Raw genomic sequence first — 21,117 nt, forward strand, 5'->3', positions numbered from 1 at the left:
AAATTAACCTTTTTAAACATAAAAAAATCTCTTCCAAAAAGAAATATAGTGCGCTGGTAATAGGCGCCGAGTTTCTACATACAAAACCAGCGCCGGTAAGTGCCGAACGTCTCCGACAGGTTCCGACAAGCTCAGAAACGCGCTGGTCAGCGCTGGCACCGCCATTTGTACATTTATAAAACTACGTAGAACACGCATAATTCTCGTCAAATAAAACAAAATAAAAAATGGATACTGACGTATTAATTTCCTTAGTATTTAGTAAACCACCTCTTTGGGACAAAAGCAATGAAAAGTATCGTAATAGATACGTGATTGAAAAATGTTGGAAGGAAATAAGCGAGGCAATGAATCAAGACGGTGAGTATTATTTGTTTTTTATTGATCGACCATTTCGATCGAGTCAGTTTCAGAAGTCCCTTATTTCAATATTATTTTTAATTAAATTAACGATTTATTCTATGTTGGATAAGTTTGTCTTAGGAATTTATAAGAATAAAAAATTAATGAGTGTTAGGTTTGGTGTAGTGGCAAAATACTCTGCTCTGTGTCCGCCTGCCATGGGTTCGATTTCCGCTACAAGCCAAATATTTATGTGATGAACATTTGTGTTTGGCATGAGTCTGGGTGTTTTTTTTTGTTTTTACTTTTTTTTTACTTAGTTTTTATTTAACAAAAAAAAAATTGTATTATCTCTGTTGTTTAGTACCCTTAAAACAATTCAAGCTTGCTCAGTTTGGGGCTAGATGGCACTGCATGAATTATTCACTGAATACTATTCTTATTTTGGGTATAAACTATACATGTATAAACTATCTTGACAAATAAATTCTTGGTTAATATTTTAAACCACGAGCATCAGCTAAGAGTATGATAGCTATTATAGTTTCAGTTAGTTAAGAGTTAAGTATTTCAAGTCAATGTATAATAGTCAACGTAAACATTTCTGATTTCCATTGCTTCATTTGTAACCTGTCTCCTTATGTGTACTGTATTGACAGAAGTGAAGTTACAGTCGATGTCTTTTTTTATGTATTTATTTTATAATTATAATCACATATATTTATCACATTATATTACATATTATTATGCACTTAACAATTGTTACCGCTGAATCAATATAACATTCGATACATTCTATCCATTTTCCCAGTATTTAAATTTCGATATAATTCAAAAGTCTAGAATGTTCCGCCGTCGCTTTGTTTAGCAAATCCACTAACATCAACTATTATTAATTTCTAATTTGCATCTGCATCTGCTCGCAAATAAATAAATAAAAATTGTAATTGAAAAACATGGACCCTAACCTATCTAGACAGATTATGCGTACATGCCTCTCCTCTCGCCGATGGCCCCTAAAACATTCGGAAAATCTCGAATAATGTTGAAGTTCCTTGCTATAAAGCGGAAAACTTCTTTTGCAGGTACAGGCATATGTATTGGTTGTAATTCATTTCATAATATATTGACTGTTTCGACAATAATCGCCTTTATAGCAGAAATTCCCATTTTAAATTCAAATTCCAAATGCGCAAACGAAGTTCCAGTTGCAAGATACCTGAAATAGTATTATAATATTTTATTTTTCAGAATACAAACTCAGGAAGAAATGGAAATATTTAAGGGACCAATTCTCTGTAGAATATACAAAAATTCCAAGTTCTCGTTTTGGAGATGAAGCTTCAATTTCGTCCGAGTCAAAATGGCCTTATTACAAATCTCTAATGTTCCTGAAAGATGTGATCAAGTCAAGAAATTTTTCGGGAAATTTGTGTCCATCAAACCGTCCATCATCTAAAATATCAGAGGAAATTGTGCAACAAACCAATGATTCCTTTGATTTCCAAGATGATTCAAATCTCGATCAAAACCATTCAGATCCTTCCCATCCAGATTCATGGAATTTCAATGATCCACTTGACTATGAAGGCAGCTCAAACACCGAATTACCACATGTAGGTATGTCAAACATTTTTATTTATTATTTATTAAGAGAGCTTTACTCTTCTAAAGCAAAAATTTTTTAAGTTGACTAATTAAAAAATAAAATATTTGATTTTATTACTTATAATCTTTTTGCAAATCGAATAACTTAATATTTTAATAATTAAGCCATAAAAAGAATTGTTCAATACTTACCAAATGGTATCCACAAGTCTTTCTTATAGTAGGATTTGTTGTTTATGTCAATTACACAAATTTTTCATCAAATGTTATTTAACTACGTCCAAAATGAAATAAAATGTTTTTTCAGGAAATCTTATTTATCTTTAAAATAGTTGATCATCAAATTTCAATTCGAGTGATCGCTTTCTCCGAAATGTTTCTTTTCTCTATTTATGAGATGCATAGCTCGTTTTCGCTTTTTGAAATACACATTTTTTAACAAAACCAAATCAACGTCCGATGAGTACGACATTTTGCTAGAAACTCGTAATATAGTCCCGGAGTCAACATGCATTCTTTGCGTGGCTGTTACCGGAACGATCCAACGCCGATAAGCGCTGGTAGAATGCCGGCTACCAGCTTTCTTTCTGCATACAACTTCACTTGTAAACTTTACATTTTTTATGCTCTCCAATGTGTTAGTATCATTTTTTTGTGTGAAAAATCAAACTTGTGCGGTCGGAATATTTCAGTCTAATTAATAATTGTAATTGTAGCACTTTTTAATGAAAGTTCTAACTTTAGTCATGCGAGCAAAACTGATATTTCATATTACTATCCCAACTTAACTAATAAAGTTTTCTTCAATCGATAAAGGAAATTAAATAAAATAAATCAATCATCAAAATCGAGGCTCCAAAATTCCACAGTACACTTCGTATTAAAGAATTCAATAATTTTAAAAACATTAAAATACCAATTTTTTAAAATTTCATGTTTTCGGTATAATTGCTATGTACGATGTATATAGGTAATAGGCCTTTAGTTTTAAGTTCAGGGACCCTTTCGCTCCGTGAACTCAACTCAGATGAAGCTGTAAAAGCCTCCGGACTAACAGCACTTATATCAACAGAAAATAAGTAAGGCCTTTAGTTATTCTGAAATGTCCAGGAGTGTAGTAATAATAATTAAGCCTAAATTTGAGTCTAAATTGAATTAAGCGATTTTTGTATTAAGATGAACGTTTATTAGAAAAGACAGTACGCTGCTAGGTATGATGCAAGTCATGACCTTTGAAATGAACTCGGCACATTTAAAAACTAGGAACAGATTTTGACGAGTTTCTTACATTCATTGAATAATAATATCAAAGTAATTAAAGCATTAATTACGTATTTAGGGTTATTGATTTACCAGCGACATCCACTGAACAGAGATGCGGATTTTTTTAATCAACATTCAGGTGTAATTTAATAGACAGTATCGACTACTATAGTCTTGCAGACAGTCTATTCGTCAGAGGGAAGTCTAAGAAGTATATATTGTCTCTTGCTTAATCATCTTACGCATTGTTCTGTAAACATCCGTCTGCTGTGTTTATAACCCTTCCCTCCTTAAATTCAAAAATATCGGATGATTTTGGAATCCGAGAATTTCAAATCACAATATATTTTTTATTAAATATGAAATTACAATTAAAATAATAATGACATATGAAATTGATGTCCCTATTCCAATATTAACTGTGTTAACTAAATTTGAACATTTGTTAGAACACTAATTATATGCTGTAGATTATTGAGTTCTATCTCGGTTTAAATTGACTAATTTTCTTTTTGTGGGTGTCATTTTTGCTAAAGAAATTTTAAGTAAATCGATGATTGGTGGTGGCGATACAGACAAGTCTTACAATTTACCTTGGTTTTTTTTTCAATTTCAAACAATTTATATTCACCTCGAATTCATAGTCAATAGTTAATATATATGTGCCTTTGATATGCTGGTATATTATTTCTTCTTTACATTTACGGGTAAGAATGAGGTTTGATTTTGTATATACCATATAGCAATTTGTTTGTATTTTCACTATTTTGGTTTCTTCTATATTTACCATAGTCGGGTGACATTGCGTTGTTTAATTCGTGAAAGTTATAAGGTTTGTAACACATGTCTTTAATCAAAGATGATGCAGAATCTTCTTCGTAGAAAAATAAAGACTTGTCAATCTCACTGCAGGGATGATAAAGGGTTAAAGTTTTCAACCCCTTCGACAAAAGTTAGAGAAATTTAGCGACAATTAGTTAAGTGTTATTCAGGATATCGGTGATGAGAAGCGGTAGAACCTGGTAATAAGTGTAAATGTCCTGGTTTGCCAATGTCATTTCCATAATGAACGTAATTTGACTTTCCTAAACATATGATTTCAAATCAAAACTTTATTCCAAATTCAATATATTTTCCGGTTTATCGGGAAATATTAATTTATCATCTTTCTCATTTTATAATATTACCATATTTTTTAATATTAAGATTAATTCCTTATTGTCTATGATAGCTAAATGTAACATTCTTAGTTTACTAAACGCTATACTAGTTTCAACTTCGTTTAATTTTACACAGAGCTTTTGGAAATTATGTATAAATAAATTGTTAATAATTTTCTGCGAGTGCTGGTTATTATAAGTATCATTTGATTATTTTATAATACAGTTATTTGCTCTGTTTAATTGGGCACAATTATATTTACTAATGTCACTGACATTCTCAAACGTTTTTAAAAACTTTTACTTGGTGATCGTTGTTATCATTTTAAGTAAATTATTTTGTTTTATTTTATATTATTTATTAAGGAATCATACCTTACTGCATCATTACCCCGTTTAAAAAAATTCAAAGTTTTTTTTTGTTCGGCTGTGTTTAATATACCTCCTTTGCCTGAAATAGAACGGCTTAGGTCATCAAGGACAGCTCCTGTCGATTTAGAACTCCAACCACCAAACGTGCCGAGTACTTCTGGTACTACTGATGCTCAAATTTCGGAACAAGAGTGATAGAAGAGGAGGAAGAAAAACTGTCCAACATACAATGGGAAATGCCAAGTCATGATGATCCTCCTGCCATAGATTATACTGTACCAAGTTCTGGTATGAAGGATATTTATGTCGGGTAACTAGCTAATGCAAATCCAATAGACTAGTATGATTTGTTTCTAACCCCTAATATTCTAGAATATATCACAGAACAAACCAACTTATATGCAACACAGTAGGAAGAAACCACGTATGGACTCCAGTAACCAGAGATGATATGTCAAAATTTTAAATTGTACATTGTGGTAAATCGAAGGATCCTAACACAGAAGTCTCAGAAAAGGTAGTACTATATTTGGTAGAGGGTCTTTTCAACGAGGACAAAACCATGTACACAGACAACTATTACACAAGTGTTCCACTGCGAATGCGTAAAAGAATCGACACACTTAGTAGGGAAATTGAGAAGTAACAGAAAATACTTGCCTCAAATACTTGAAATAGCAACTCAGCAATCAAGTGAAGAAATCATAGCTTTGCAATGGCGTGACAAGCGAGATGTGCTTATATTTTCCACAAAGCAATCTCGTCTAAAAACTGTTGCGAAAAGGAACAGAAGAGGTATAAGAAAATCTGCATGTATTGAAGATTATAATCAAGGTAAATTATCAAAAGATGTGTGTGACCAGGTGGCTACTTAAAGGTCAGCTTTACGTAGATGCACCAAATGGTGTCGGAAACTGATTTTGAAATTATATGGGGAACCAGCTTGGTGAACGCCCATTTATCGTATAACCAGTATACCTATAAAAAAAAACTAACAATCACAGAGTTTCGCAAACAAGTTGTTACAGGTATGCTCGAAAGGTCCAATCACACATCAGTGACTGCTACACCTAGCTCGGTCAGTGCTAAACATTACCTGGTCTCGAATATAAAAGATAGCTCGATGTTCTGAATGTTATAAAATATACGGTCGACAAGGAAAAATCATCGACGGAAAACTACGAAAAGCTTCCCAAGTTGTAACAAAACATTCTATTTGTGAAACGACTCGTGTAATAGATGTACAGAAAACGTGTTCCTAAAGGATACGCGGCGCGTTTACTAAGTAGAAAGATGGGTATACTTTTGAATACACAGTGTTCTAGACACTGTATGACAAAAAGATACACATGGCGCTTAAGATATGAAATAAGGGAACCCAGTGAGTTTATTATACCGAGCGTAGCTTAAATTGGTAAAAGTTGGGTCAATTTATTAACAGCTAAGTTTTTAATATAATCAGTTTATTTTTTAATAACATTTATACCGGATTTAATTTGGATTAGTGCTTGCCCTTCTTTTAAAGGTAGTATGCCTAGGTTTTCATTAATTAGTTGTAGAAAAAGGACCAAGCCAGCCGATGCTTGCATCATCACGACGAACTTGCGAAGGACGTTTTGTCTTTTATACACGCTTTTGTATTTCATCCCTTAATATTAAATTGTACAATATTTAAATAGACGGATGTTTACAACGTTTTGCTGCCAGGTTATTCGTCAAAGGGAAGTCAAAGAAGTAGATATTATCTCTTGCTTAGCTTGCACATTATTCTGTAATAAGCCGTCTGATGCGTTTATAACTAGCTATGCAACAGACCAAAGTTTATAGTTTCGGAAAAATAAAGGTAGTAGTGTAGATATTCGTTAATGTCAGTTACCATAAATAAAAAATATAGATGATTTTAATTGAAAGCTTAATCTAAAATTATTACAGTCAAGACATAAACAGATAAGAATACCGACAATGAGAAACGCGTACTCTGTTACGTATTGCAGTACAGCTAAACCCGAACTATTGCGTTGATTTTCAGTAAAGCACCAAGTCGTTTATTTTTTTAATTTTTATAGCCGATCGTTACTGCTCCGTAATTAAAGGCGGGGTTGGGGAAAATACAAAAAACAATAGAAAAAAAATATAAATGTAATTCTCGCCAATTCACCGCGATTGAAACAATTGGCAACATTGAAGTATTAGATATAAAAACAGGATGGTAATTTGAAGGTAAAAGTATACATATTGTTTCTGGGCTTATATTTTACTATGCATCTAGTTATTGCGTAGTTATAGTTATTGTTATGGTGGAAAGGGGGATGAAATGCGTCGACTGTGGGGTGACGTAAAAAATCAATATCGTCTGCGCACGCGATTGGCGCAAGTCGAGCTGCCCGTTCTCAGCTCAACGCTTGTTATACGTTCAACGTTTTTGCGTTGATATCCTACATTAATTTTTATACATAAAAAACTCTTTGTTAAATTCTATTTATAAAATTTTATAATAAATTTTGCTATTTATTAGTTAAAATTGTGACCGATGATCTAATTTGGTTAAAACATATTTACTGTTTACAACACTTTATATATATTTACATAGGTGTTTTTACAATAATAAAGCAATGAATAATAAATAATTCGTAATAATGCTGAAATAAAATTTTTAAAGGTTTTTATTCCTTCCTAATTTGGCTAAAAACTGTTTATCACGTAAATACCTAATTCAACACAACAAAAGTAAAGGCTCAAAATGTTTGTGTAACAGTAATATAGGGTGAATCATAATTAAGTTCCATTTCGAAAATAATATAAAAAATACATTTTGTGCAATGACGAATAGAGACGGATATGTTTTTTATTAAACAAAAGAAGAAATGTGATTTATTATTTGAAAAATACATCATCAAGGTGTCGCCAGATCTTCGAAAACATTTTCCAAACCATCCTGAAGGTTTTGCGGCACAGCAAAAACCGCTGCAAGTATTTTTTGAGAGTTACAAAAGGTTCAGCACAGGGCAATAATAATTAAAATTTCCAAGAATTTTTCAAAAAGATAGTTTAAGTATAGTTGAATGACAAAAGCCTCTAGATTAAAATAATCATTTTAGCAGATAATTAGGTTAACGTGATTTTTTTTTCATTTGGTTCACTAGTCGTTTTCAAAAACTAGAAATAGAGTAAATATTACAAGCGATCGTAGGTGTACGACTTTATGCAAGTTAAGAACAAATTACACTGTGATTAGTTGAAAATCAAACATGCGGACGACCACGTTGCTTGAATTAGTATTTTTTGTAATCTATTATTTGTTTATAACGAAATATGTAAATATTTTACTTATATATAATGCAACACGTATATTGTCCAATCAACAGTAACACAAATGCATTCGCAAGAAAATTTTATTCTGCATACAAAAAAAATTACAGTAGTTGAAATATAACACAAAAATCTTACAATGCGGCGCTGGTGTGTTTTAGCTCTGATTTTTTTTTGGTTTTCAGTAAAAATATATGATAATTAATGACAAAGAAATATGTAGGAGCTAAAAAATAACAGAAACTATGTAAACATGAAATAAATAATTTGAATTCATTGCCCTGTTCCTGTTTAAAAACGTAGTACCTGTTCGAAAGTACCGTGCTAATGAGACGATATACCTTCTAATGTTTTATGGTTGAGCGCTGATATCGTGTTGCGCAGAAATAAATTAAAAAAAAACTTTACGTAACAGCGTAACATAGGGTGAATGCTTTTACTGTCTCGTCATTTTTCAGTCAATATGCTTCAATTTTGTATCATCGGAAAAAATTACAATCGACTAAACTTACCCCGTGGAGTCAAAATACTGATGGATTATGGAAATATATACTAATAATATGTGAGCAAAAACTGCCTAGTGATTGTAGTAATAAGTCGTAAAAATTTGAATGCTGAATATATTGTTTTGTAGCTAATGTCTTAATAGATGTAATGTACTGTAACTTATGTCTTAATAGATGGGCTAGAGTCGATCGATCTGAAAGAGATATAATAGTGGAAAAGATTAAAACAAAACAGAAATTTCTTTATTGTAAATAAACAAGCAATATTTTAACGGGTATAGGGCGCTATTAGTGACTTGTGTGCTGGTATTACGTATACGCAATATAGCTGTAAAGTGCAATGGGGGAGTTCATGGAAAGTGGCAATTTGCGCGTGAACAGGGTGGCATTGCGGCAAGCTGGCGGGGCGGGCGCCGGCAACGACGCCTGACTCGACTCGCCCCTCGCGCACGGCGCAAGCGCGTCCGTCGCCGACCCACGTTCGTCGACTTGGATCGATGAGATAAACGCGCAACCCCGCTTTTGGAGTTAAATCAATACGAATTCCATCGATTTTTGCAGCCGCAGCCGCTGCACACCGGACTAGAGGGTCGCACGCGGTGGTTGCGCGTAAATTTTTGTTATATACTTGGCGTTCCTCATAGTATTGAAATTTTTCTAGAAGAAATTATGAACGTAATCAAATAGCGTACTTTTAATTTTTATTAATAGCTGTCTTTTGAGGTAATCTCTTAAAAATAAAAACAAAAAGAAAAGAAATATTACATAATTAAAGTAATTGTTAACAAAATACATCCGGCATTTATTTTTTTAATAAAAATTTCTCATAATTTGTACATCGTTTCCGTCGCTCAGTGTTTTAACAGTTGAATTGTGATCGTTCTTGCTCATGTTTTCAATTTTCCACAATAATTGTGAAACAGTATTTTTAAATTTGTAATGCAATGTATTACTATAACATTTATAAATAGTTTTATTGTGACACTGGAGTTGATTTAAATTTGTTTGTGTTTAATGCGCCGTTTTGTTTATTAATGACATTTTGTCTGTTTATGTTCTAGATTGTTTGAGTAAGCAATATGAAATCGAAATGACTTCGTCGGACACTTATCAGTTGAAATGGCACTCACACAGTTCGCATTTAAATGGCTCTGTAGCGGCCCTGCTCCGCTCGGAGCGATTTACGGACGTGGTGCTGTGCACAATGGACGGTTCGCAGATACCTGCGCACAAGTTCATCTTGAGCTCATGCAGTGTTTACTTGAGCAGCCTATTGGAAGGCCAACGTTCTGTGTCCAGAATGGGTGGAATGCTTTACGTAGTCCTACCGTCGGAAATATCGACAAAGGCCCTCAAAATTCTTGTGGAATATATGTACAAAGGTGTGTACAATTAATATATCTTATTTCGTAATAAAAATACTATTTTTTTAACAATTTACACACCACAATGTATTTATTATTTTATTAAATAGTTCCAATGTATAAATATTACAGGTGAAACAACAGTTTCAAATGAAGTTTTAGACACGGTTTTAAAGGCTGGTGAGATATTGAAGATCAGAGGTCTTTGGAGGCAAGCTGATGAGGATACTGCGTCTGCCGAGAAAACTACTGCAGTAGCTTCTCCAACTACTGTCTGCAAACAACCTACTGTTGTCAAAAAACCTGAGGAAATACAAACAAAGATAGCACTTAAGAAAGATGACAAAATTATTAAAGCTTTTAATCCTGTACAGCCTCAAGGCACTGTTACAAGGTATGAGTACCATTTTAATTTTTTTTAAGATATCTATGTAGATCTTCACTTATTGTAAAATGTAGTATTCATAAAAGATAATGATAGTATGACTATTATATTGAGTTGTCTAATATATCCATTGCAATGTTTAATATGAATTTGTGATCTATTTTTCATGTTTAAATATTGACTAATAGATACAACTGTTTTGATTACCTAGGATAAAAAAGTACATGTATGAAAATTCTGTCAAGACTATTAATAATTATTGCTAAGTTTATGAGAAGACTGTTCACTAATAAATTAAAACACAAGATAATTAATTCAATTTTAACTTCAAATATTTTTTCCTTGACAGTTAAGAGTACAAGTTTTATATGTAAAGGTCTATCACATATTCATAACTTCCTTCAGTAAGAAGTTTTGTTGACACACATATATTAAAATCCTATAAAAATAATTAAAAAACTTATAATACTAATAATATTAGATGAACATTTTTTTTAATTGATTATTTAATATTTCTAGGCCAATGTTCATCGGACCTCCTAAACTGGTGTTCATAAAGACAAGTGAAGCTGGTGCAACAGCAGGGTTGCGTCCAGGTGCACCTAAAGGTCAAACAATTCTGGTTGCTCCAGCACCTCAACCAGAGACCTCCATGGCCACTGCAGTTGTTTCCACACATACTCCGACCAATGCAACACCTGCAAGTGTATCTGATGATTCAACTGATGAGAATATTCCTATACGAACATTGAGAAGACATGCTGCTGAAAAGAGACAGGCAAAGAGGCTTAAGACTGATGCAGATACTGATGATGCAAAAGATGGAGAGGATTACCAGGACAACAGTTCGGAGACTTCAAGTATGTTTGCTAATGGTTTCTTATGTATGAATGCAAAGTGTGAAAGTTCCTTAATCTATTGCCCAACCCTTATCCTACCTAAGTCTTTCCTAGTTGTTGCTAAATCAAACTACATGGGAAAATAAAGTTATCATGTTATGGGAAATAAAACATCAAATTTTACTTTAAATTATTACAATAAACCTATTAATAATATGCAGTTTAAAGTCAAAACTACAGAAAAATTGTGTTAATGCTGTATATATTTGCAAACAAGAAATTTTCTGTGAACTTCCTTTGTTCATGTTTGATTTTTCAACAGAGAAATCACCCCATAGTGCTGCGGATGTTACTACAGAGGTGCAAGTGAAGGATGAACCGGACTGGGATGCAAGTAGTATTGAGGAGGAGGAAACCTCTATAGCAGAGATGTTCCATGCCGAGATGACTGTTAAGTCTGAACCTGGCGAGGATATGGATATTGAAGAGGATAACTTGGTAAGATCTCTTATTTTACAAAAATGAAGTAAATATCATCAGTATGTATGCCTCAGTACATTTACCTTGTATATATAGCCCAGAGGATTGGCAAGTTGTAGAGGCAGTAGGCAGACAACATAGCCCACAAGCCACTGGGATTTAAGTTCTGAAGTTGAGATCAAGGAATGACAAACAGCATATGTTCATCCACAAGGATAGATGACTGTGTTAAGATAGTTAAAAACAATGGATGCATTTATTTTTAAATGCCAAAATTTATAGGCCTATGCCCAGCGGTGGTGTTCTATGTCTGAAAAGATAAATTCAAGAATCGAATTAAAAATGACCTGTGTATGTATGTGTCGAGTAAGATGCAATGTATTGACAGATGTACAGTCCGCTTGCGTGCGAGCTGTGTGCGGAGGTGTTCACTGTGCCGGGCGCGTGGGTGCGTCACGTGCAAGGACACGCTCGCTCCGATCACACCCACGCGCGAAAGAGAAAGAGTCGCTCGGCGGTAACTATTTTTGTCCTATTAATTCTCTATTAAGTTTTTGTACAGCTTTAATTTTTAATTAAATTTATGTCTGATGGTACAGTATCCGGCGATAAATATTGCACATCGACCTTTGGAAAGAGACAATCGGCTAATTTCGGCTTCGTAGAGCGTTATCTATGTCGCACGACAATTAATTTTATTTAATAATAATAAATTAATCTAGTGAAATATTTTAAAAATCAAACTATAATAACACTTCTGACAATATTTTTTATATGACTAAAGGTATAATTATTGTTATTTTTCTCACCAGAGCGACGACACGGAAGAAACAATGGCTCTATTACGCTGCGATTTGTGTCAGAAGCACTTTCCCAACCCCGCAGAATGGGTGCGACATATACAGAGCACCCACACAGAGACCGGTTAGTTTAATTTTATATTTAGAAACAATGTTAATATCTTTGTTAATTTATACATTTTGAATGTTATAGTAAATCGATATAGTTTAAATATAGCCCAAAAATAATTTTCACAATCATTTTGTTTCTTATTGTGATTAATTTAACATTTTTGTCCTCAATTTGAATATATAACTATAAATACTTATTTAAACTTTTTATTGTTTTTTTTTAAATCACGACTTGGGAAACAAACTTTCTAATTTAAATTTTATTATAGTTAAAATAGATATTATATATTTTTAGATCATATATATTCAGTATTTGTTAAAATGGTTGTGTTTAGTTGACGTCGTGTAATTGCTAATTTTGTCAATTCTTTTAATGTTAACAGGTTATGAAGTTACTAATAATCATTTTGCTAACATAGCTGAAAACTGATTGTTATGTATGTGGCCGATTCTCGACAATGGCGCCAAAATATCTTATTACACTTAAAATTCCGATGTTTCCGTAAAGCCTTTTCCTGTGCCTGGATGTGTGTACGCTGTATATTGTTTTTTTATTTTGTTTTTTACTCCACAACCTTGCTACACTCATGATAATCACTTCAGTTATGTTCTATGTTTAAACTTTTGAATTTTGGAATGCTTTGTCTGCTTCGGATTTCCCGCTCGAATATTCTTCTCACTGTAGTTTGGGGTTCTGGATTTTCGTAACACACGAAGCATTGCAATGTTTATACAGCTCGCAATGTTTGGATCCTTTTATCTTAATTTCGTTCAATGTCGGTTGTCTAGAATTGGCCATATCAAACAACAGTGCCCCACCAAAACGTCACAATCGTTTCACAGAGGGCGCGCAAAACAAGACTTGCACGCACTGCAAGAAGATATTCCCCTCGCACGCCTCTATGCTCATACACATGCGAACGCATACCGGTGAGTATCGTTGTGCTATAGCGGTATTTATTGCCTCTGCAGTTTAATATTACATTTCTCCTTTGCCGTACAATAAATGGCTACCTATTTTTGCGAAAAATAAATCACTATAATCGTTAATAGCTCGACTGCTGAATAAAGGTCTCGCCATAGATTTACCACAGTATCGGTTGAAAACTGCTTAAATCCAATGTCTTGGGGGTTGTCCACCTTGTGGGTGAATGTCCTATGCTGACTAGCAAGTTTGTGGCCCCTGTGGTAATCTGTTTGCGCGCTATGTGATTTTCCCACTCCCATTTCAATTTGTCGATCTGCTGGGGTATGTGTGAACGATAAATATAAAGATAAAATGTAGTGAATGTGTTCTTAGAATAATTAAGATCATATTAGCTATACTTATTAAAAATTAATTTATACCAATGGTTTAATGTTGATGAGTAGAATATAATCCTAGTATTTAGTCATGTATGTATATGGTACAGGGGAGCGACCATTCGTGTGCGGACTGTGCAACAAGGGCTTCAATGTGAAGTCGAATCTGCTGCGGCATCTGCGCACGCTGCACGACCAGCTGGCGCCGCGCGAAGAACCCGACGAGCCGGGACCCTCGGAGGTCAAGCGGGAGTCCTGAGGACGCGGAGGGGGGGCAGGTAAGTCCGTCACAACGCTATCCTATTTTAATAAGTAACATGTTATGTACACTATATACGAAACATAATCTTACTGTGACTACAGTTTTAATAAAAATCAATTTAATGGTGCAAATATTAAAACAATGAAACTTACCCATGAAGATTAATATTGTTTTTAAGAGTTTATTTTTATTTCTTGTATTTATCATGTTTGTCGCTATTTTTTATACGATTTTAAATTATGCTACATAAATATGTTATTAAAATTATGCACCCTAGTATTTTATAACACATAATAACACTAACAAAACTTGCTGATAATAATACAAAAAAGGAGGTTGAGTTTTTTGGTGCAATTTGTCTATGGATTGTAATGGGAAGCGTGTGTGTGTTGCAGGTAGAGGTCGCGGCCGGCGCGGGGCGTATGCGTCGGGCGACAAGGGCAAAGGCGAGGCAGCGGCCAGCGCGCTTCGGAAACAGAGCTACTCTCTCTTCCTGAAGCAACGCGCCGTACTCTTCTCCGCCAAGAAGTGGAAGTAGTGCTACACCTATATTTTGACTTTTGATCTCTGGTTGTTGAAAACTTTAATCTTTTCATTCACTCTGATTACCCACTTAGTGAAAATAGAATCACAATGTCGTGTGACTGTGTTGAAAATAGCGGCTTTTTTGCCATACTAATACTGCCATTACTTGCGCAGTGTAGTTTCATAATCTCTCTTCAAAGTTTAGAATGTATTTTTATCAACCCGAGATCAGTTTTCATATTTGGCGGGTACACTCAAAAAACATTTCACTTCTTACACTTGCCCACCCTCCGCAGTGTGACGTTTGTTTTTTAATAATTTCTTAGTTAAGATTATAATGTGAATTATTTTTATATAATCCCTTCGTTCTACATTATATTAAGAAACTTCATTTTGAATATAAGGTAGTCTTAATTCTAAGATAACTTAAGTAAAGATATTGACTTTAGTGTGCTTAAGTATAAAATAGTTCATACACAATTTAATTGAAAACAAAGAGTAAGAATTAAGTTAAAAAATCGAAGATGTACAAAAATTTTTAACCTTTTTATTTAAAGCCTATTTATATAAAATAAATGTGGAGAACCGAAAGTACTTTTCAATGTTATTTACAGTGAGACCGAAACTGCTGTACCGCGCTTTAGGAACGCACGCGGCCAGACGGGGAAAATATCGGCCACTTTGTTCCGTCAGCACTCGTCCATATGAGATAAATATATAAAGATAGGTCATGTGTTATCTCGTGATGTCAAAACCGTCATTTTTGAAGCGGTCGAATATTATAACGAAAGAGAAGAAGACAGAAAAAGTTTTGAATACAAAAGTGATGCAAATATTGCCAGAATAGGCTATTTAAATATTGCCATAAGCAATGGGGTATTGCGAACAACTGAAAATCAGTACCAATTGTAATTAAATTAGACTAAACCAACAAATTACAAATAATACAGGTTTTTAATTTTTTTTATTTGATTGCACCAAAAAAAGTCATCAGTCATACGAATAAACAAGTATACTGAAAGTCAGTATGTCCAGTAATTACCAAGTTTAAAACGAGGCAGCATATTGTGGATGGAAATGAGTAAATATTTTCTATTTATAATACTAAATAGAATTAAATTCGAACTTATACATTTAATTATTACTGTTTTATTTAAAAAAGGTATTTTTTGGTTATATTTAATAATTTGATGTATGAATTTTAATAATTTCGAATTTACCCGACGGTCGTACAAGCTTCAAAATATTGTAAATCGTTATATCTCGTATTCTTCTTCGGTTTTCTCCTCACCGCAATTTATAAGGCGCGGTACAGAGATTTTAGTACCGCTGTATGGACATAACACAATTTAGTAGAGTTTAGTTTCCGATATTACGTAGCAAATTTTAGTAATATTGTTTAAAAATTCATTGGTCATTTTGTAAGTCATATAAAAATGTAGTTTATATATAAGTTTTTAATTATTACCATGTGTGTGGGGCCTTCTATATATTGTCACATAAAAGTTGATAATGCGAGATGGTGAACTTTAAGAATATTTATGTATTGCCTTTATGTCAGCAATCAAATGCTAACATTGTACTTTGCGGAATAATTTCCATTATTCTAGATATGTTTTATTGTAAACATGTAGTTATCACAGAGAGCTTTAAGTTGGACATTCCATTTGTGTTGCATATGTATGATTAGAGGATAATATTAATTTAATACGATAATATAATTTTGTCAATACTCATGTGTAACATGGAACATGATTTCAGATGGTTTGTACTATATGACTTCATAGTATGAGAAAATAAATAATTTAAAAATTTCAGATTTGCTCCATTTCAAGACCTTAACTCATTTAATGTTTTAGTGTTACGAGAGACTGAAGGTTTAAAATTATCAGATTTGAACCTGTAAAACCACTATATTTATATAGGAATCATATGCTTAAGTAAATATTTGCAGTAGGACCAGTTCGATGGAACCTACTACCAACACTGGCCACCAATCTTAATAATGTCATTTTTCCTCCTCTGCACTTGCTCTTTGGAGGTCTACTCCAGATCCTCAAGGTTCTATTCTATTCTGCAGGCTGTCGTCTCTCCATTGCCATTTCAACTAGCCAATCCACTGGGCTATATATTGATTATATTTATTTATCTATGGATCTCTTCTTCGGTCAATCTCTGGATTGAACTGTGAGCTTGCCAATGAGGCCCAAGCTATTTAGCGAGATTTAGTTAAAGCTATTGCATCTTTCCTTTTGTGAAACTCAAATAGCTATATGATGCTTCATATAAACTATTGACCATTTCAGTACAGTTTAAAATAAATAATAGTCAATAAGTTATTATATGAGCTAACAAAAAACTAAAATTAGACAATTTTACCATATGGTTGCAATATTCTAAATTGACATTAGCATTACCAAAAATTTAAAACTTGTGGTATCCATGTAGCTTCATAACAAACATTCTAGTTATAAATTAAATGGAATAAACATTTTGAAAAAACACTAATTCTTGCCCTGACTGCGCTTGGTGGCAGGGATCTATCATGGTCTTTTTAACAAACATCTATTTACATTAGATATTATGTACAGTTCTTATTCCTCCCTTATGTCCAGGGTATGCCTGAAAAAGGACAAGACTGCTACTCATGTACTATTTTGGTGTATGGGGGTAGCACCCTACAGGGCTACGCAGTGCCACTTGATTGCGGAAACCAGCTCACTGAGACAACAACAATTCTTTTGTGAAAACTTTCAAAAGTGAAGAGAAGTGTAGTAAAACCCCCTGCCACAAATGATAAAATGTGTATTGAAGGGGACATAAAAACAATTTTAATTAGAAAGTAATTGTATTATCAAATATTAATCATGTATTTTTTATAAACACACCCAGTATATACACTGAGTGAAATAATTTTAATTAGAAATAGAAAAGAACTTAATTACAAATAATCTAGCTATCCTCTTCCTCAATTTTGGGTGCCAAGTAGTAACGGATGTGGCCGATATCTGGAATGCGATACTCTACCACCAAGGGTACATCAGCTGACATGGAAAGTTGCACCTGAAAAACAAATTTATTTATTGAAAGAAGATTCAAAATAGTGTACAGATGTCAAGTACAGATTTAAAAACATAACACACCTTTTTTAATAAATGCTGCTAGACAGTAAAAATAGTATACTATGTATGTACATGTATTCTAGTATATAGTATACTATTTTTACTAGCAACCAAAGTTTTGACAATGCAATGTGAAAAGCATATTGAGAGGCAATCTAGTGAAGGACAAATCCACACACAGATACTTCCCTTTGTACTTAGATACTCCCTGAAACATTTCCCAAGACAATCCCATGGTACATAGTACTGAAATTGGCATAGATGCTAAAAGGCATAAATACAAAAAGAAGCATGGATACTAAAAGTGTCATAGATTTAGAAGGTGCATAGATATGACAAGGCTATAATCTGCTACAGTAAATGTTGATAGGAAAACAGTTTTATTTCTCATGTTAAAAAAATCAACTATACATATTATAACTGTCTTAGTTATGAAAGGAATGTAATACATTTATAGGTTTAAAAATGTTATATTAAATTACCTGTGGGCTAAGTGAGGTTGCTTTAGTGAAATAGTTTAGATACTGGCAGGCAAATGTCAGGGTAACTGGTTCTTCCATTTCAATGACAACAGCTTCTTCCTCTTTGTCGATGGAGGCAGTTTGCGCCAGTGCTATGTTTGCTGAACCGATATCACCTGACGCCGAGAATCTTACACCTGTGCCAAATTGCATCACCAATAATTATTTTTAACACACAAAATACACAATCCGCAACAAAAATATCTCTGCATGGTAGTCAGTTTTTAGCAAGAAGATTTAAAGCTAATGTAAGGGATGAAAAAATTGATGTTACCTTCTTTGGTACATGAAATAACCATAGACTCTCCGAATTGAGACAGATCACGGCATATTCGGGCAAATTCCGCACTGGACAGACGGATTGTACAACTGTATTCAGTTTCTGGAATACCTGCAAAATAAAGACATGTTTATAGATAATATCCCTAATGTCAGTTACTATATATATATATATATATATATAAATCATCATGCATTAAATTAATAAGGATAAAAATAATCAAGTTACCTAAGTGTTCCAGATCTAAATTCATCAATTTCATTTCATAATCAGACACTTTCTCCTGATTTGGGCTTTCAAAAACAAATGTAACAGTATCAGCATTGTCCTGTGCTTTCATTGTCACTGTGTCTTTATCACCAGCGCATTTGAGAATTTTCGACATACTGAAATATTAATGTTTATTGTATAACCTGTATTGCTAGGTTATGGATAATCTTTATAAACCTAAGTGATTTTCATCTAGATAGACTCATCACAATACCTCTGGAACCATAAGTCTTAGACAACTTGAAATTTTCTTTTTATGAGTATAGGTCAGCTAAGAATGAATTTTACTAAATTCAAAAACTTTGAGAAGGGAATGAGGGAAAGCTACAAAATTTAATGAAATTAATACATTTAAAATGTAATAAACATGTTTTTTCCTTATAAATATTATTTACATGCATATTTACATGAGGTTTGGGAAAACCTTGTTATGCAAAACATTTCTGTTGAAAAAAAAATCGCAAGATGCTATTTTAGTAAAAACCAACAGAATCTGTTGTGCACTTTACTCATGCAAACATGATATTTTTGAATAATAAAATTTTATCATCAATTTTTCGAATATAAGGTGCCCAATGCCAGACTCCCCCATAGACTTACAATAAGACCGAGAAACATATCTACATAATTTAACTTTAAGTTAATAATGTAAAACATGATTCAAGATGTGTCCTGATATATGATTTCAGATGTACTCCAATAATGAATAATTTATTTAAGAGAATTGTCAATGTTTTTTAATTACCAGAATATGAACAATCAAGTTTTACTGTATTTATGTATATGTAGTGTATATTTAGTTATATAAATGTAACTAACATCTTACCTGTTTAGATTCATACCAAGGGAAATATTTCTATCACATCTGTATTTATCAAAGCCGTCTGCTCGCAAAGTAAGAGAAACTAGAGATACATGAGAATTGTCCATTGCCTGGAAATTTATATATATATATAAAATAATTAAAAAATTAAAACAATTGTAACTTTATTAAATTGAATATTTAAATCAATAATAAAGTTGTATAATTATACATCTTTATATTAATTATTACAGTAAGTACTTGAACTGTTTACGAAACATTAGTCGACAGTGTAGTAATTAAATTGATAATATTTGCACAAGTACCTGCAATTGAATTCCATTATCATCACAATCAAATGTGGCTTGTGTTAATAGGTCCTTTATTGCTTCTAAAACCTTCTTTAAGATGGAACTACGAAGTAAACGTGCCTCGAACATATTTACCTAGAAGGATTAGGTTTATTAACGAAACAACGAACTAAACGCGTTGTCTACATCATGATATCAAGATCAAGTAACGATAAAGATAATCAAGAAAATCTTTTGTATATTCATTTTACTTACTGTTACAATAAACTTGAAATATTACTGATTATAGAGAATTGAGTGCTAAATTGCGTTGAACACGATGCCGATGACCGCTACTAAACCTGACACAATGGAGCAAACTATACCGGTAAAAAGGCGCGAAAATTTATTATGTCAAGCTACCGAAGGGAAGTGCTAAAGTGTTCAAGTTTAATTAAATTAATCATAAAAATAAAAACGTAAGTAATTGATTTTTTATTTGATGAACTTTAATAATTTTTTTATTAAAAACAGAAAATGATAAATTTTTAAAACTTATGTTTTTTAAAGCTTTAAGATTTTATATTTCTACATTAAAAAAAATTATAGAGTACTGTCAGATATTTAAAGTAATTTATTTTTTAGTCCTAAGTAATGGCCTTTTTTGTTACGAAGAAATGCGTTTTTTGTTTTTGTATTTCGTTTTTATCCCGTATTTTAGACATTCATATTCTTTTATAGAATAGTTTTCAAAGTTTAAAGTATTAAGTAGTATATTCTTATCTTGTTATAAAAGTAACACCGACAAGATTATAATTTAATTAACTTCACTAAAACGAAATAAATGATGTAACGGCGTTAGGCGACATTGAAGACCCCTAACTTTATAGCATTGGCACAACAAAAAAAAAAACAATCTCAAGTTTCAGACTACTGCATTACAGTTATCTGAATATCAATTGCTTACTGCATATCGAATTCATAATTTAGGATTCAAAATTCTAAGTCTATTCACAAGTGTATATGAATTCATGTGGAATCAATTCTTACTAACAAGTAACTTTCGATAAATTTGAAAATGACAATACTAACCAATGAAACGAAAAATTAAACTTTGTATAATTTATGTATAACACTTGGAATAATAATAATCTCAATTATGTAAAAGGTATATTAAATCAATTTATTTCAAAATTTATACTTA

At 32.7% G+C, this 21,117-nt stretch overlaps 2 protein-coding genes across 6 annotated transcripts; one reads left to right on the forward strand and one right to left on the reverse strand.

Moving 5' to 3' along the window:
- Positions 1–205: 205 nt before the first annotated feature.
- On the forward strand, positions 206–15,746 carry LOC137931005 (zinc finger and BTB domain-containing protein 42-like). 5 transcript variants are annotated; one of them, XM_068774387.1, is made up of 11 exons: positions 206–360; positions 1,594–1,962; positions 9,622–9,942; positions 10,057–10,318; positions 10,829–11,169; positions 11,471–11,646; positions 12,017–12,145; positions 12,441–12,552; positions 13,329–13,469; positions 13,952–14,119; positions 14,499–15,746. In XM_068774387.1, exons 1-10 carry the CDS (start codon positions 228–230, stop codon positions 14,098–14,100), a joined length of 2,133 nt encoding a protein of 710 aa, XP_068630488.1. In that variant the 5' UTR covers positions 206–227; the 3' UTR covers positions 14,101–14,119; positions 14,499–15,746. The 5 variants fall into 5 exon arrangements, with proteins under 5 accessions (XP_068630488.1, XP_068630489.1, XP_068630490.1 ...); XM_068774388.1 differs by having other exon boundaries at positions 13,383–13,469; XM_068774389.1 differs by lacking the exon at positions 11,471–11,646.
- Positions 15,747–17,457: 1,711 nt separating this feature from the next.
- LOC137930944 (proliferating cell nuclear antigen) lies at positions 17,458–20,314 on the reverse strand. Its single transcript, XM_068774314.1, has 7 exons — positions 20,190–20,314; positions 19,950–20,069; positions 19,648–19,754; positions 18,780–18,937; positions 18,546–18,662; positions 18,233–18,408; positions 17,458–17,691 (listed from the first exon to the last, which is right to left on the reverse strand). The coding sequence occupies exons 2-7, from the start codon at positions 20,061–20,063 to the stop codon at positions 17,581–17,583; spliced, it is 783 nt and encodes a 260-aa protein (XP_068630415.1). The 5' UTR covers positions 20,064–20,069; positions 20,190–20,314; the 3' UTR covers positions 17,458–17,580.
- Between the last annotated feature and the right edge of the window lie 803 nt (positions 20,315–21,117).

Source organism: Battus philenor, unplaced genomic scaffold, assembly GCF_028537555.1.
Source record: "Battus philenor isolate CCGP_79_NKW_IND1 unplaced genomic scaffold, ilBatPhil1.0.hap1 SCAF_7, whole genome shotgun sequence".
NCBI lineage: Eukaryota > Metazoa > Arthropoda > Insecta > Lepidoptera > Papilionidae > Battus > Battus philenor.

Excerpts from the sequence above, each read along its gene's own strand:
- LOC137931005 (XM_068774387.1), top strand. The coding sequence starts at position 228 with ATGGATACTGACGTATTAATTTCCTTAGTATTTAGTAAACCACCTCTT. Across the intron at positions 361-1,593 it reads CGAGGCAATGAATCAAGACG|AATACAAACTCAGGAAGAAA; the intron begins GTGAGTATTATT and ends TTTATTTTTCAG. Across the intron at positions 11,170-11,470 it reads CAACAGTTCGGAGACTTCAA|AGAAATCACCCCATAGTGCT; the intron begins GTATGTTTGCTA and ends ATTTTTCAACAG.
- LOC137930944 (XM_068774314.1), bottom strand. The coding sequence starts at position 20,063 with ATGTTCGAGGCACGTTTACTTCGTAGTTCCATCTTAAAGAAGGTTTTA. Across the intron at positions 18,938-19,647 it reads CTTGGTATGAATCTAAACAG|TATGTCGAAAATTCTCAAAT; the intron begins GTAAGATGTTAG and ends TTAATATTTCAG. Across the intron at positions 18,663-18,779 it reads TTTAGATCTGGAACACTTAG|GTATTCCAGAAACTGAATAC; the intron begins GTAACTTGATTA and ends TTTATTTTGCAG.